We start from the raw sequence: 16,387 nt of genomic DNA, 5'->3' as shown, positions 1-16,387 counted from the left end.
GAAAATATCGGTGAATTTTCGAAATTTGCCACTATTTTATCTTATTTCTCTCAACTTGAGGCCCAGTCTCAGTGAAAACAAGCGGAAACAGATGTCCTGTGAATAATAAATTAACTATGATAACGGCTATAATTTCAACTATAGTTTGCTCTAATTTGATACTACGAGTTTCTAATTTCTTTTTGATTTTTGACCAATTGCATTTTCTATGAGTTTTCTTGTCAAATTTCATTTTGTTTCCTTGCCAAATTATCCCAATAATGACAAGTACAACTGGAGCAAAACACATTTAGGATGAAACAAAAGGTTGGAAAAAGGCGTATCTGGATATGTTATTTGTTTTTGTTTAATAGTTTATGCTTTTTGGGCCGAGAAACAGTGTTATCTCTCAGAATTTTGTGTATTTTCTTGATTTTGCCTAAGTCTGTCTTTCTTTTTGCTATTCGAAACCATATAAACGATAACGATGGGTCTCAATTGCTTTTCCAGGACGTATCACTCAACGTAGTTAAAGATTTCAGTTTATAGCTGTTTGATTGAACAACTTTCAAATTAAATTAGAATTTTTTTCATCTGTCTCTTTGCTTTCTTTTTTGTCATCATGTAATTCAATCTCACTCATTAGAAGTCTCAATTACTTTTGGTCATTCAAAAGTTTTTTTTTGCGCTTGGTTATACGTTGTGACTGATTGCCTCGACTATTTCTTTTCATAAAATTTTATGAGATTTCTAAACTGTTAAAATTTTTGATTTTCTTTTTGTTATCTTGTCTAGGTAATCGTTTTGTAAGGAAGATCTGTCGATGTTTGGATGTGGGGAAAGTGTTGATTTACCTTTATAACAGGTAACATCTTATAACTGTAATGCCTTGAAAAGTGCGATGTCGTAAAATTGTTTGAAGTTTTGGCTTTTTTAATGTAATTGTAGTTTTTTTGTGTAGTCGTGACATAGTCTCATTATTAGCAGGCTCAATTTGCTTCCCGGGGTGTTGAAACCTAATCCATCGCTTCTTGTTGGAGACCTGTATCTGTTATGAATTTTGAGAATATTTGTTTTCGAAAACATATTTGGGTTTCTGAGCTGCGTACTTTTTTTAAATAGATTACAGGTCAAAAATATTAAACACACGTTTCAGAATAAAACAGTTAACAAACAGTTTCCAGTGGGCTGAGCTCTAATTTAATCTTATAACGGTTTTAGCTTCAAAAACTTCTTTCTAGGCTTTGTTACTGCTGTTACTACGAGATTTCATAAAATGTACTTTTTAAAAGACTTTTGTTTTCTTTTTAAATTTTAACAATAATCGTAAACCTCGTTGGCGTTGAATTTTTGAGCATTTGAAAATTGGATAAAGACATGTCTCAATCGCTTCCTATGTAAATATAAATGAACATCTTAGTGAATTCAGTTGATATCTAATGACATTAATAAAAGTGAAATTAATTTTTTTTTTCAGAAATGGAAAAGTGTTGAACTTCGCGCCTATTTGCTATTTTTTGTCAACCTGTTGATCAGTGGCATTGAGGACAGGTCCCATATCTTTTCTTATGAAGAGTAGGATTCATTGTTTTGTTTAAGTTTCATCTGATGCGAGTTTGATTTTGTTAAGATTTTTTTTAATTATAGACATCGAGTTTTGGTCCTAAAAAATGTTTGTTGTTTGATTATTATTAGTGTCCTTACTAATAGCCCTATTGTCAACAACTTTCATCGGCCCTCTATTGTGCCTTTATTGTATACCATTGGCGGTTTATTGAACGATGTGTATGTTTTTGAAAGTTTTCTGTCTCCTCATCATTTGCTAACCAATGAATTCAAGGATGTGGATGAGCGGGGTCGTAACATTATGCGCATACGCACATTACCGAGCCTTCCTCTTTGTCAAAAATTCAAGTGAACGCAGTTTGCGCTGCCCGAAAAACTGTAATCTTGACACCACAAGTGCATTCCAACTGAATAAATAACAAAACTAAAACAGCAATGAGTTCGCAGCCTCTACGTTCAACGTGTACAATTTTTAGTTGGTTCACTGACCAATGGCTAAGGCCAAACAAAAAGTTGATATGCAACTCTGGGCAACATTTTCTCGGACATAATTACAGTTTCTCCCCCAATTAATAATGTATCTGAACTAATGTTTCGTCAATGCTCTTTTGCGGTCGTTCAAGTACCCGGAGCTTGCTGTCATAGACATGCATAACTGAACCATCAAAAATTTATGATACTCATACACTTGAAGTCTAAACTGAACTAATAATAATTATTAATTTAATAACTGATAAAAATCACAATTGATGAATAAAAAAATAGTGATTTAATTACAAAGAAACTAAAATAGTTATTATTAATATACTACTATTATATACGAAAAGGTAGTTTGATAATTTCAGTTTGACAAGAATCTGTTCCGCTGGTTAATTGATTTCAAGGCTCTGGGAAATGTTAGCACTCTCCTGCGTAGGAGGAAGATTCGCCCACTATTTTCTGGACAACTCGCCAGCAGGGTGGCTGGCGTGAACAGTGTTTATGTACGTCCACAAGAACAGAAGGTCGCAGGGGTTGATAGAGTCGTGCCGACATCCAGAGACAATGTCAAGTTCAGATTAAACCTTCATCATACAGTATTTCTGAAACGCGGAAGCAGACGGCTGGAAAAAAGAACGACAAGTTACGTTAACTACACATATACAAAAATGCTGAATACAGAAGAAGAGAAACACTTCTCTTAAAGGTAAAAGTATTAACTTAACCGACTTAAATCGGGCGAATCGCTCTCAGACGACAGCCGAGCGTGTGGGTGGAGCGGAGTTTGAGTAAGTGGTGGGGGAGGGGGCAAGCGTTGGGTGAAAGCGGGTGAAGTACCTTCCGTACACTTTGATGAACCTACATGAAAGTTGTTTACGACAGCCATCTTGCCTGTGAGTTGCGTGGGAAAAGAGGAAGAAAGTTTCAGAGGAGACTCCCAACATTCCAGCTAACCACCGATTGGCTGAAAAGTAATAGTTGTTTGATTATTTGATTACGACACAGCATTGAAATCTTATTTATGATATGCCCATTTGCTAACAAGCAGCACCCCTTAAAATCCTTTGCTAGGCTGTGTCTTCTCATTTTGGCGCCGTTTTTCTCGATTGCGCTATTCAGGTATCTCAAACCATATAAATCTAGCCTCAAAAAGCAGAAAAGTTTATTTTGGGGCGTGGCCATTTTTACATTCGAATTTTTGACATTAAGTTCGAATTTCAGTTTTTTCCAGTCTGTACAGTCTGCTGTTTTGACCATTCTAACCAGTGATCTTTGAGTCCGTATTTTGTTATTCCCCATCGAAGAACAGAACGTTATGAAAAATGTTCAGAATCGGGACAGTAATTTTGATGTCTGTGCAGAGGAAACAATGAAACTCTCTTCAGACACGATGATTCAGCTCTGTTCTGAACCGGTTCAAGGTTTGGTGGTGAATTTTTGTAAGATATGCGGTGAAATGCCGGGAAAAGAAATAATTTCACCGCATTCACCGCAATCACCGCATTTCTTACAAAAATTTACCCAAAAACCTCGACCCGGGGAATTGAGTTTCAATGTTACAGTTCTGATTTGCTCTGCAAATCAGATCCGCGTATTCATACGACACTGTTTGCCCTGCGAAACTTCCTTTTCGTTTATTTCTGATTTGTTCATTTTCTTCATTCTACATTTTCGCTCATCAAATAAGTCTAGCCAACAGCAGCAGAAAACATTCAAAACGCAACTTACGAAGCAAAACATATCCACTGAGTAAAACCATCTTTTCATTGATATGCTGCTGAAAGACAATAACAACTATCAAACAATTGGAGTAGAAAAAAAACAAAAGACTATGACGTGAATTACCTTTCAAGCACATTATAAAAGCTGAATTACAATATAACTCGAAGCTCTCATTCAACTCATACGTGCTTTTGAATACTTTTGTGAGCTTGCCAAAAGTACTTTAACGCACCAATGCTTCACATTTTCATAACTCGCTAGTTATAACTCTTGGCTACTTAAAAATATGATCAAATACATTTTGCCTTGTTGACATTTAAAGAGACGAAAACTTTGATGACGCAGTTTAAATTTATTTAAGACTTGATTTTAAACGGTTTTTTCACCTTTTACCGCTCTAAGATTAAAAATGATTTTTAAAAATGTTTTTGCTTTAATTAATACGTTAAACCGTTGAGCATAAATCAATAATATAATGACAAAAAAGCAATTTTTACATTTGTTATTAACGTTGTAGTTATTATGGTATTATGTTGTTTGTTCAGAACTGAACAGGCCGTTCAAAAATTATGACGCCGTTTGCTTAAAAAATGAAGAGATAAACGTAATTTAGGCATCGTAGCAACAAGCTGAAAGAATTACCATAACAGTGTTGTAATTCTAAACCGCTTCAGTTAAAAATGAACATCGACCATTGACTAAAATTAAAAGTGTGTACGCATCCCCTTAAAAAAGCGTGTGGTTACATTTTTACCATTTTATTATAAAATCTCTCAGTAAGCAGCAGGTAAGTCTGGTTTTGTTTATTTGTTTACTGGTTTTGACAATTGTGTGCTTTTATTTAAAAGGAAATGTTTATGTCGTTTCAAACAATGGCGTGTTTACACAATTTGATCACAGAAACAACGGTCTTTGGGACAAAATTAGCCTGAATTAAGCACCATTTCCATCGGTAATAATAATTGATATAGGTTAATTTTTTTAATCGATAATTTTTGCTAACAGTTTTTCAAGGCTGCGTCACAAAACTTCCTTATTATGTTGGTTTTGGTGACTCAATTGCCTTTTTCCCTTCATTAATTGTTTTTAGATGTGTAATTTTGAAACTAGAGCCATTATTCTCTGGGTTAAAATTCATCCTAATGGGTATTAAACTAAATCCCAACGTTTCCGGCTCTTTTTTTTTTTGCTTTATTTCTTATTGCTTATATATATTTTTTTCAAAAAATACAATTATTGGGTGACCAATGTTATCTGCCCCCAAAAATCAATTCTTTTCGAGCAAAAAACGCACTTGCTGCATTTCAAGAGTGAAAACTATAATCCAAACTTTTTGTATTACTATTGTTAAAAATATTTGAAACCTAGTAACGTTGAAAATATTTGATGTCACAAGATGGCAGGTACAAATTGAGCAGTACACAAAGACGGTGATTTTTAATTGTGGCCGTGGGTAGGCTCGACTCAATTTTATAGGAAACCACATAAACTTAAAAAAAATAAGAATCTCTTATGATAGTGCTTTTAAATATTTTCCAGCTTTTCAAAAGGAAAGTCCAACGACAGTCATTGGCGGGCTCTTGAATCAAATCTCGAATTAACTCAAAGCTTGAAGAGTTTCTGAACGCGCCTCATCACAGTTTTTCTCAGAGAAAATCATTCATCGAAGAAATATTTGATCGCTCGAAGCAAAAAAAAATATTTCACAATTTTACATTGATTAGCAATAGTGAAGAAAAAAATTAAAATGATTTTAACAGCTAAGGCGATAGCAATCCTATTATTGGTCTCATCGTGTTTTTTTTTCATCGCGTTTTGGCGGTAGGATGAACTTTTGGTCTGTTTCGGTAGTGCTCATCTATAAATTCATAGCTGAACCAAGGTTGATCATTACTTGAGATGATTTTCGGCGACCTAACTTTGTTTTTGTTATTTTGTTGTTTATCTGATTTTTAACCAAATGATCCATGCGCTTTAACAATACATAGTTGCATTTGTTTGAATCCGTTGTAAATTAGATAAGGTTACTTAAACCTATATGAGTGAGCTAAAATATTTTACAGACTTTTTGGGATTCACCCTTATTGTGTGTCAGTTTTCTGTTTGTTCTAGTTTACTTGTGTGACATTTTCAAATAAAAGTTTAACGTTTACCGAACTGAAACAATGTTTGGATTCAATTTTTCAATATTTTTTGGCCGCAATTGCGTTCTTTTTTAATCTCTTCCATTAGATTCAATAATTACAGAACTCATTGGCTTTCTAGGAAAAAAAACAAAATTAAACAATGTTTTAATATCCGCCTCTGAAGTAATTTTTTCCAATAACATCAATAGCAATCAAAAACATCAACAAACACCAATGGAGCTGTAAATTAACCAAACAAAAATTGTTGGTTTTTGTTGGCTCAGCACTAGCCCTCGTTACTGACACAATGAAACTTCTCTGATGAATAAGATCAATCTGGTTTTCGATTTTGACATTTAGTTAAAGTGTATTGACTCTATTCGTTCAAATTTGACACGATGGTTTTTTATGAAAGTATCTTTGAGTTTTGTCCATTTTAATTGTTTTATGTTTTAATGTAACACAATCTCTATTACAACAAATTTTATTGGTTCAAACTAAATGATTCCTTGACAATTGTCTTCTTTGATAAAAATAACATTAAATTGAAAAACAAGATAAAATATTGAATTTGAAAAAAATCAGAAAAACAATACTATAAAGATCTGTCATTTGATATGCAATTGCTTTTTTATACGTGTTTAATAAAAAATGGCTCACACGGAAAAGTTTTTAGTTGGTTTTACAATAGAAGAAAAAGAAATAATGCTAAGAACTAACTAATTTCGGGCTGTATCCCATGAAAAATAAATTCCAAGAACTAAAATAATGGAGAAATGATTGAGAAATTTATTTTTTAATTGGAGGAAATTACTTGAATCAAAACTTAGCAATTTAGTTACAGTTAATTTGAAAAATATAATTTTATTTATAAACATACTGAATTGTTTGTTTGATAAGTTTTTCAAAAGAAATTTTGCCAATGAATAAAAACAAGGAAAAAGTAAAAGAGAATATAAATAAAAGATATCAACTGGTTTTGCACATTTTTCTGATTTTTTTGGCAAAAAATTACTGAAAAACGTAAAGATAAAATTTGTTTTAGATTGTATAAAAACTTGGTTAATGAAAACCTGTTTTCAAAAACTTGGGCTAAAAGAGATTCAAAGGAAAAAACCTAAAATGAAAGCAAGCACAAAAAAAATTAGGTTAAAACTGATGAAGACAGACTACTAATCGAAACATTCATAAAAACCTAAAATTAATAGATTTTTAATTTTAAAGGATTCTTTGTATACCACTCATTAAATTGTTTGAATAATGATGTGCCTTGCTAAATAAAAATATGTGAGCCGAAAAACTTTTTGAGTACATCATTTCGTAGCACAAACTTTGAACTTTGTAACGATTATAAAAGCAACATTAGAAATTTCATAGTTCTTGAGACATCTCTGTGGACACAACATAGTTGCAACAAACCAAAAAATTTTTATTTTCTTTTTATTGTAAAAAATATACTTCTCCAAGAATTATTCTACAGTCTAGAATTACTTTTCTCTTATTACTGTGTAATGCTCAGAACACTAAAAAAAACTTTGCAGTGGAATCCTTTCCAGATAATAACCCCTTTTTCTTAAAGACTTCAAAAATGTTTTCAAAAATTTCGACTGCAGATAACCCCTTGTAGCAATGATTTTTTTAAAGAAATCGTTAAAGGTGAACTAAATTTAATTCTTTAATTGTTGGGTTCCTCTTCTTAAACTACTTAAAGTTTGGAAAACTTATAATTTTTAATTTATAGTTGGCTGTCAAACTCTTTGACCAGCCATTGTGATAAGTGTTGCTGTTAATTGTTGACACAAAAACAGTGGTCCAACCAAAATTCGAAAATATTTTTAAAATATTTGAAAAATGCATTTTTTAAAAAAATTAATGTACTACTTCAATAATTATACTAAGTGATGACTTAAATATCCATAAAAAAGAAATTGAAATAATTTAAGTGATTGAATTTAAAAGTGTTTATTTCATCGGTCGACTACCGTATAAATTAAAACTTATAGCATTTTCATCATTTTACATGCGTCTTATAAAATGACTCAAAAGTAAAAGAAGGGAAAACGAAACAATTTTTCATGCTCATAGAGACTCCAGGAATATTCTGCTGCCAAATCAATTTTTGTGCCTGAATTCTATAACAAGAAATAAGAGGATACATACATGTATCTCAACTTTGTGTTGTGAAAGTTTGTCTTTAGCCTAAAAAACATTGTGCATATATAGGAACTTGACTATGTTATGCTGTTAATTTGAAATCATTCAAACATGTCTTATCAGATCTTAAACGATAAAAATTCTACCCAAAGTGAACTTTTACTGTGTAAGATCTGATAAGATACTTATGAGATCAAATAAGATAATAATTCTGCAAAATGGAAATGTTATCTTATAAGATCTGATAAGTATCCTATCAGATCTTACAAGAATAAAGTTCACGTAGGGAAGCACTTTTATCGTGTAATACCAGATAAGATCTTACAGGTTGAAGATTTTTGACCAATTCTTGGTATTATACGTTACGATACCCATGTCTCAAAATTGCCCAAACTATTCCAATAGTAATTCAAATCTTTTGGTACGGGCACTGGCGTCCAATCATCTTCTTTTTTCTCATTTTCAGTACTGATCAGCAATATTACTCCTGTGTTTTTTTCTAATTTCCAGTACTGATCAGCAATATTGTTGCTATTTATTTGTTGCTAGTTTTCAGTACTGATCATTAATTTTGTTCCTCTTGCTTTTTCTAATTTTCAGTACTGATCAGCCATATCGTTTGCCTCTTTTTTTCTAATTTTCAATACTGATCAGGAATTTTGTGCCTCTCATTATTTCTAATTTTCAGTACTGATCAGCAAAACTGTTCCTTGCTTTTTTTTATAATTCTCAGTACTGAATTACAATAACGGTCCTTGCTTTTTTTTCTAATTTTCAGTGCTGATCAGCAATAATATTATAGTCTTTTTTCTAATTTTCAGTACCGATCAGCAATATTGTTCCTCGCTTGTTTTTCTAAATTTCAGTACTGATCAGCATTATTGTTCCTCTTTTTTTGTAATTTTCAGTACTGATCAGCAATATCGATCCTCTTTTTTCTAATTTTCAGCAATGATCAGCAATAATGTTCCCCTTTTCTCTAATCTTCAGTACTGATTAGCAAAATTATTCCTCTCTTTTTTTCTAATTTTCAATACTGATCAGCAATATGGTTCCTTTTTTTCTAATTTTCAGTACTGATCAGCAATATCGTTCCTCTTTTTTTTTCTTTTTTTCAGTACTGATCAGCAATATCGTTCCTCTTTTTTTCTAATTTTCAGTACTGATCAGCAATAATGTTCCTCTTTTTTCTAATCTTCAGTACTGATCAGCAATATTATTCCTTTCCTTTTTCTAATTCTCAGTACTGGTTAGCAATATTATTCTGGTCTTTTTTCTAATTTTAAGTACTGATCAGCAATATTGTTCCTCTTTTTTTCTAATTTTCAGTACTGATCAGCAATAATGTTCCTCTTTTTTTAGTCTTCAGTACTGGTCAGCAATATTATTTTTGCCTTTTTTCTAATTCTCAGTACCGATCAGCAATATTGTTCCTCGCTTTTTTTCTAATTTTCAGTACTGATCAGCAATCTCGTTCCTCTTTTTTTCTAATTTTCAGTACGGATCAGCAATAATGTTCCTCTTTTTTCTAATCTTCAGTACTGATCAGCAATATTGGTTTCCGCTTTTTCTAATTTTAAGTACTGATCAGCAATATCGTTCCTCTTTTTTTCTATTTTTCAGTGCTGATCAGCAATATTGTTCCTCTTTCTTCTTATTTTCAGTACTGATCAGCAATATTGGTCTCCGCTTTTTCTAAATTTCAGTACTGATCAGCAATATCGTTCCTCTTTATTTCTATTTTTCAGTGCTGATCAGCAATATTGTTCCTCTTTTTTCTTATTTTCAGTACTGATCAGCAATATTATTCCTTTCCTTTTTCTAATTTTCAATACTGATCAGCAATATTGTTCCTTTTTTTGTAATTTTCAGTACTGATCAGCAATATTGTTCCTCTTTTTATTAATTTTCAGTACTGATCAGCAATATTGGTCTCCGCTTTTTCTAATTTTCAGTGCTGATCAGCAATATCGTTCCTCTTTTTTTCTATTTTTCAGTGCTGATCAGCAATATTGTTCCTCTTTTTTCTTATTTTCAGTACTGATCAGCAATATTATTTCTCTCTTTTTTTCTAATTTTCAATACTGATCAGCAATATGGTTCCTCTTTTTTTTGTAATTTTCAGTACTGATCAGCAATATCGTTCCTCTTTTCTTTCTAATTTTCAGTATTGATCAGCAATATTGTTCCTTTTTTTTCCTATTTTTCAGTACTGGTTAGCAATATTATTCTGGTCTTTTTTCTAATTCTCAGTACTGATCAGCAAAATTGTTCCTCTTTTTTTCTAATTTTCAGTACTGATCAGCAATAATGTTCATCTTTTTTTAATCTTCAGCACTGGTCAGCAATATTATTTTTGCCTTTTTTCTAATTCTCAGTACCGATCAGCAATATTGTTCCTCGCTTTTTTCTAATTTTCAGTACTGATCAGCAATCTCGTTCCTCTTTTTTTCTAACTTTCAGTACGGATCAGCAATAATGTTCCTCTTTTTTCTAATTCTCAGTACCGATCAGCAATATTGTTCCTCGCTTTTTTTTTCTAATTTTCAGTACTGATCAGCATAATTGTTCCTCTTTTTTTGTAATTTTCAGTACTGATCAGCAATATCGTTCCTCTTTTTTTCTATTTTTCAGTGCTGATCAGCAATATTGTTCCTCTTTTTTCTTATTTTCAGTACTGATCAGCAATATTATTCCTCTCTTTTTTTCTAATTTTCAATACTGATCAGCAATATGGTTCCTCTTTTTTTGTAATTTTCAGTACTGATCAGCAATATCGTTCCTCTTTTCTTTCTAATTTTCAGTATTGATCAGCAATATTGTTCCTCTTTTTTCCTATTTTTCAGTACTGGTTAGCAATATTATTCTGGTCTTTTTTCTAATTCTCAGTACTGATCAGCAATATTGTTCCTCTTTTTCTCTAATTTTCAGTACTGATCAGCAAAAATGTGCCTCTTTTTTTAATCTTCAGTACTGGTCAGCAATATTATTCTTGCCTTTTTTCTAATTCTCAGTACCGATCAGCAATATTGTTCCTCGCTTTTTTTTCTAATATTCAGTACTGATCAGCATTATTGTTCCTCTTTTTTTGGTAATTTTCAGTACTGATCAGCAATATCGTTCCTATTTTTTTCTAATTTCCATCACTGATCAGCAATAATGTTCCCCTTTTTTCTAATCTTCAGTACTGATCAGCAAAATCATTCCTCTCTTTTTTTCTAATTTTCAATACTGATGAGCAATATTTTTCCTTTTTTCTAATTTTCAGCGCTGATCGGCAAAATCGTTCCTCTTTCTTTTTCTAATTTTCAGTACTGATCAGCAACATCGTTCCTCTTTTTTCTAATTTTCAGTACTGATCAGCAATATTATTCCTCTTTTCTCTAATCTTCAGTACTGATCAGCAATTTTATTCCTTTCTTTTTTTTCTAATTTTCAATACTGATCAGCAATATTATTCCTCTCTTTTTTTCTAATTTTCAATACTGATCAGCAATATGGTTCCTCTTTTTTTGTAATTTTCAGTACTGATCAGCAATATCGTTCCTCTTTTCTTTCTAATTTTCAGTATTGATCAGCAATATTGTTCCTCTTTTTTCCTATTTTTCAGTACTGGTTAGCAATATTATTCTGGTCTTTTTTCTAATTCTCAGTACTGATCAGCAATATTGTTCCTCTTTTTCTCTAATTTTCAGTACTGATCAGCAAAAATGTGCCTCTTTTTTTAATCTTCAGTACTGGTCAGCAATAATATTCTTGCCTTTTTTCTAATTCTCAGTACCGATCAGCAATATTGTTCCTCGCTTTTTTTTCTAATATTCAGTACTGATCAGCATTATTGTTCCTCTTTTTTTGGTAATTTTCAGTACTGATCAGCAATATCGTTCCTATTTTTTTCTAATTTCTATCACTGATCAGCAATAATGTTCCCCTTTTTTCTAATCTTCAGTACTGATCAGCAAAATCATTCCTCTCTTTTTTTCTAATTTTCAATACTGATGAGCAATATTTTTCCTTTTTTTTCTAATTTTCAGCGCTGATCGGCAAAATCGTTCCTCTTTCTTTTTCTAATTTTCAGTACTGATCAGCAACATCGTTCCTCTTTTTTCTAATTTTCAGTACTGATCAGCAATATTATTCCTCTTTTCTCTAATCTTCAGTACTGATCAGCAATATTATTCCTTTCTTTTTTTTCTAATTTTCAATACTGATCAGCAATATTGTTCCTTTTTTTGTAATTTTCAGTACTGATCAGCAATATCGTTCAACTTTTTTTTTCTAATTTTCAGTGCTGATCAGCAATTTTGTTCATCTTTTTTCTAATTTTCAGTACTGATCAGCAATATTGGTCTCCGCTTTTTTTCTTATTTTTAGTACTGATCAGCATAATTGTTCTTCTTTTTTTATAATTTAAGGTACTGATCAGCAATATCCTTCCTCTTTTTTTCTATTTTTCAGTGCTGATCAGCAATATTGTTCCTCTTTTTTCTTATTTTCAGTACTGATCAGCAATATTGTTCCTCTTTTTTTGTAATTTTCAGTACTGATCAGCAATATTGTTCCTCTCTTTTTCTATTTTTCAGTACTGATCAGCAATATTGTTCCTCTTTTTTCTAATTTTCAGTACTGATCAGCAATATTGGTCCTCGCTTTTTTCTAATTTTCAGTACTGATCAGCATTGTTGTTCATTTTTTGTAATTTTCAGTACTGATCAGCAATATCGTTCCTCTTTTTTTTCTAATTTCCGGTACTGATCAGCAATATCGTTCCTTTTTTCTTTCTAATTTTCAGTATTGATCAGCAATATTGTTCCTCTTTTTTCCTATTTGTCAGTACTGGTTAGCAATATTATTCTGGTCTTTTTTCTAACTCTCAGTACTGATCAGCAATATTGTTCCTCTTTTTTCTAATATTCAGTACTGATCAGCAATATTATTCCTTTCTTTTTCTAATTTTCAATACTGATCAGCAATATTGTTCCTTTTTTGTAATTTTCAGTACTGATCAGCAATATCGATCATCTTTTTTTTCTAATTTTCAGTACTGATCAGCAATATTGTTCCTCTTTTTTCTAATTTTCAGTACTGATCAGCAATATTGGTCTCCGCTTTTTTCTAATTTTCAGTACTGATCAGCATAATTGTTCCTCTTTTTTTGTAATTTTCAGAAATGATCAGCAATATCGTTCCTCTTTTTTTCTATTTTTCAGTGCTGATCAGCAATATTGTTCCTCTTTTTTCTAATATTCAGTACTGATCAGCAATATTATTCCTTTCTTTTTCTAATTTTCAATACTCATCAGCAATATTGTTCCTTTTTTGTAATTTTCAGTACTGATCAGCAATATCGATCATCTTTTTTTTCTAATTTTCAGTACTGATCAGCAATATTGTTCCTCTTTTTTCTAATTTTCAGTACTGATCAGCAATATTGGTCTCCGCTTTTTTCTAATTTTCAGTACTGATCAGCATAATTGTTCCTCTTTTTTTGTAATTTTCAGAAATGATCAGCAATATCGTTCCTCTTTTTTTCTATTTTTCAGTGCTGATCAACAATATTGTTCCTCTTTTTTCTTGTTTTGAGTACTGATCAGCAATAATATTCCTATCTTTTTTTCTAATGTTCAATACTGATCAGCAATATTGTTCCTCTTTTTTTGTAATTTTCATTACTGATCAGCAATATCGTTCCTTTTTTTTTCTAATTTTCAGCACTGATCAGCAATAGTGTTCCTCTTTTTTCTAATTTTCAGTACTGATCAGCAATATTGGTCCTCGCTTTTTTCTAATTTTCAGTACTGATCAGCATTGTTGTTCCTTTTTTGTAATTTTCAGTACTGATCAGCAATATCGTTCCTCTTTTTTTTCTAATTTTCAGTACTGATCAGCAATATTGTTCCTCTTTTCTTTCTAATTTTCAGTACTGATCAGCAATATTGTTCCTCTTTTTTCCTGTTTTTCAGTACTGGTTAGCAATATTATTCTGGTCTTTTTTCTAATTCTCAGTACTAATCAGCAATATTGTTCCTCGCTTTTTTTCTAATTTTCAGTACTGATCAGCATTATTGTTCCTCTTTTTTGTAATTTTCAGTACTGATCAGCAATATCGTTCCTCTTTTTTTTCTAATTTTCAGTACTGATCAGCAACATTGCTCCTCTTTTTTCTAATTTTCAGTACTGATCAGCAATATTATTCCTCTCTTTTTTTCTAATTTTCAATACTGATCAGCAATACTCTTCCTTTTTTTGTAATTTTTATTTCATATCAATGTTATTCTATTTTACAGTACTTGTCAGCAATATGGTTCTAGTTTTCTTTTTCTCTAGTTCGCATATCTGACCAATAGCAATGGGTGAGTGGAGCTACACTTTGTTCGGTTGTTTCGACAGCTTCAAGACTTGTATCTTGGCCCTCTTCTGTCCCTGTTACGTGGCAGGAAAGGTGGCAGAGAGTGTGGGCGAGAATTGCATCTTGCACGGACTCTGCTGTGCATACAATGCATACTGCAGGGCTGCTGTCAGGCAAAAGGTACCTACATTTAGTTCCAGGATTTTTGCAATCATAGACTTCCCCCCAACAAAAATTTAGCCCCAATTGTGGGTAATTTAAGCTAAATTGTGGCTCGAGCTATACGATATATGCCCCGTAAGCTGGGCCTATAACTGGGTATAATGGGAAAGAACCAAAATTTGTTCTCGTCAAATCAAAAGTATCAAGATCAGGTTTGTCAGATCGCCAAACTGTCATAAGAGGCTCTTGCCATTTCGCGTCAAGTTCTCCACAGAGTCGAGTATTTAAAATGAATTGCAGCATCGATAGGTCACAATGAACGACGTTTTTTTTAGTTGGTTGCAAAAAAATTACTTCTAATTGATATTAGAATCTGTGAATAGTCGTTACTTTAAATAATTAAGGTGCTCAGACTACCAGAATTGTGATCGGTCCACGTAAAGGTAAGAGCTTAAACTAGCTTATGGAGAGCAAAAAATCATTATGGTTTTTAATAAATTTTGCTGTCAGCTAAGTGAGCAATGCGCTGACGCTCTTTTCAAAATTTCCTTTATTTTTGTTTTAAATTTGCTCGACAATAAAATGTGTCTTCGATCTAGCCTCGACAATAAAACCTGACCTCAGCATTGACTAGACAATAAGTTGTGTCCTCTGTCCCTTTTTGCGAAAAACAGGATTGTGATTTTGTTGAACATAAATTTACTAGAGCGAAATGTACTTGTTTCAGGTCCGTCTTGCGAAGGGAATTGACCGAGTGGAAAGCGGAGATGCTCTTCACCAGATGACTTACTTGTGGGATCTTGTGGCAGTTGATGTTTGCTACTTCTGCGCTCTCTGCCAGGAGTACAACGAAATGCAGATTGCAAGGAGCTAAACACATTCAAAAATTGGACTACAGAAAAGTGTGAACTGTACAATTCTGTTCATTTAGCTTACAACTCTTTTCAGCCGAAAATAAATGAATATATGAATAAAAATTCATTGTCATACCAGTGTCTATTGTTTAGACGAATCACTTTCATTGGTGTAAATATGAGTAAAATTTATTCGCTCATCGATTTAGTTTAAAATTTATGAAAAAAATTCATTAGATTCATGTTGAGCCAAATAATAATGGTGAACGACAAACAAACAGTGAACGCAAGAAAAGGTGAATTTATTTACTCCGTATAGGGAGAAATTCACACCCTACCTTTATACATGGGAGAATTAAAAAATTGCAGCAAATATTAGCTGCAAATATTACATAAAAAATTTTTTAAAGTTTTTTTTGGCGGTTTTGTCGTACAGATTTGCTATCTGTAGGAATGAGATGATTCGCGACGCCGATTAGCTTATTCTACAACGGCTATTTGGGGGTGAATTGGTGGAGCGAATCGACGCTAAATTTTGTTGCTTGTGAATTGAATATTCTGGTTACAGAGTATAGGCGGATTTGGCGTAGCGAAATTACACTTGATTATTAATTGGGTATTTCGCTTAGCGAAATACAATTAAATTTAACTCGTCTAAAATAAGACTTTTTTGGCGGAGCGGATTCTAGTTAAAGAGAGAGTCAACTAATTTGAATTGCGAAAATGAAGAGAATGAATCTAGATAAAATTAACAAACTGAGTAACAATTTGTTCATAAGATTACATTTCCAAATGCGGCAAAATTACAATCACGAGACAATGTGAACAGACAGAAGATCATGCACAGGATGTAAACAAATTTACAAGTATGAAAACTTAAGATTCGATCTTCAAAACTAGAATTAAATGAATGAACAAAACAAGGTAGATGAAATGAACTAAATTAATTTAAACATAAAATGAACTTAATTAGCTACACCAAATTGATAGCCCCA

The 16,387-nt window shown here is 32.1% G+C and overlaps 1 protein-coding gene across 1 annotated transcript; it reads left to right on the top strand.

Annotated features, from left to right (window-relative positions):
- Positions 1-4,322: 4,322 nt before the first annotated feature.
- LOC142338674 (uncharacterized) lies at positions 4,323-15,531 on the top strand. Its single transcript, XM_075388539.1, has 3 exons — positions 4,323-4,534; positions 14,355-14,556; positions 15,266-15,531. Exons 2-3 carry the CDS (start codon positions 14,377-14,379, stop codon positions 15,410-15,412), a joined length of 327 nt encoding a protein of 108 aa, XP_075244654.1. The 5' UTR covers positions 4,323-4,534; positions 14,355-14,376; the 3' UTR covers positions 15,413-15,531.
- The last annotated feature ends 856 nt before the right edge of the window (positions 15,532-16,387 follow it).

Source organism: Convolutriloba macropyga, chromosome 4 (assembly GCF_964194025.1).
Source record: "Convolutriloba macropyga chromosome 4, txConMacr16.3, whole genome shotgun sequence".
Lineage (NCBI taxonomy): Eukaryota > Metazoa > Xenacoelomorpha > Acoela > Convolutidae > Convolutriloba > Convolutriloba macropyga.
Note: the sequence above shows the minus strand (reverse complement) of the source record. Positions and strands in the feature narration are given on the sequence as shown.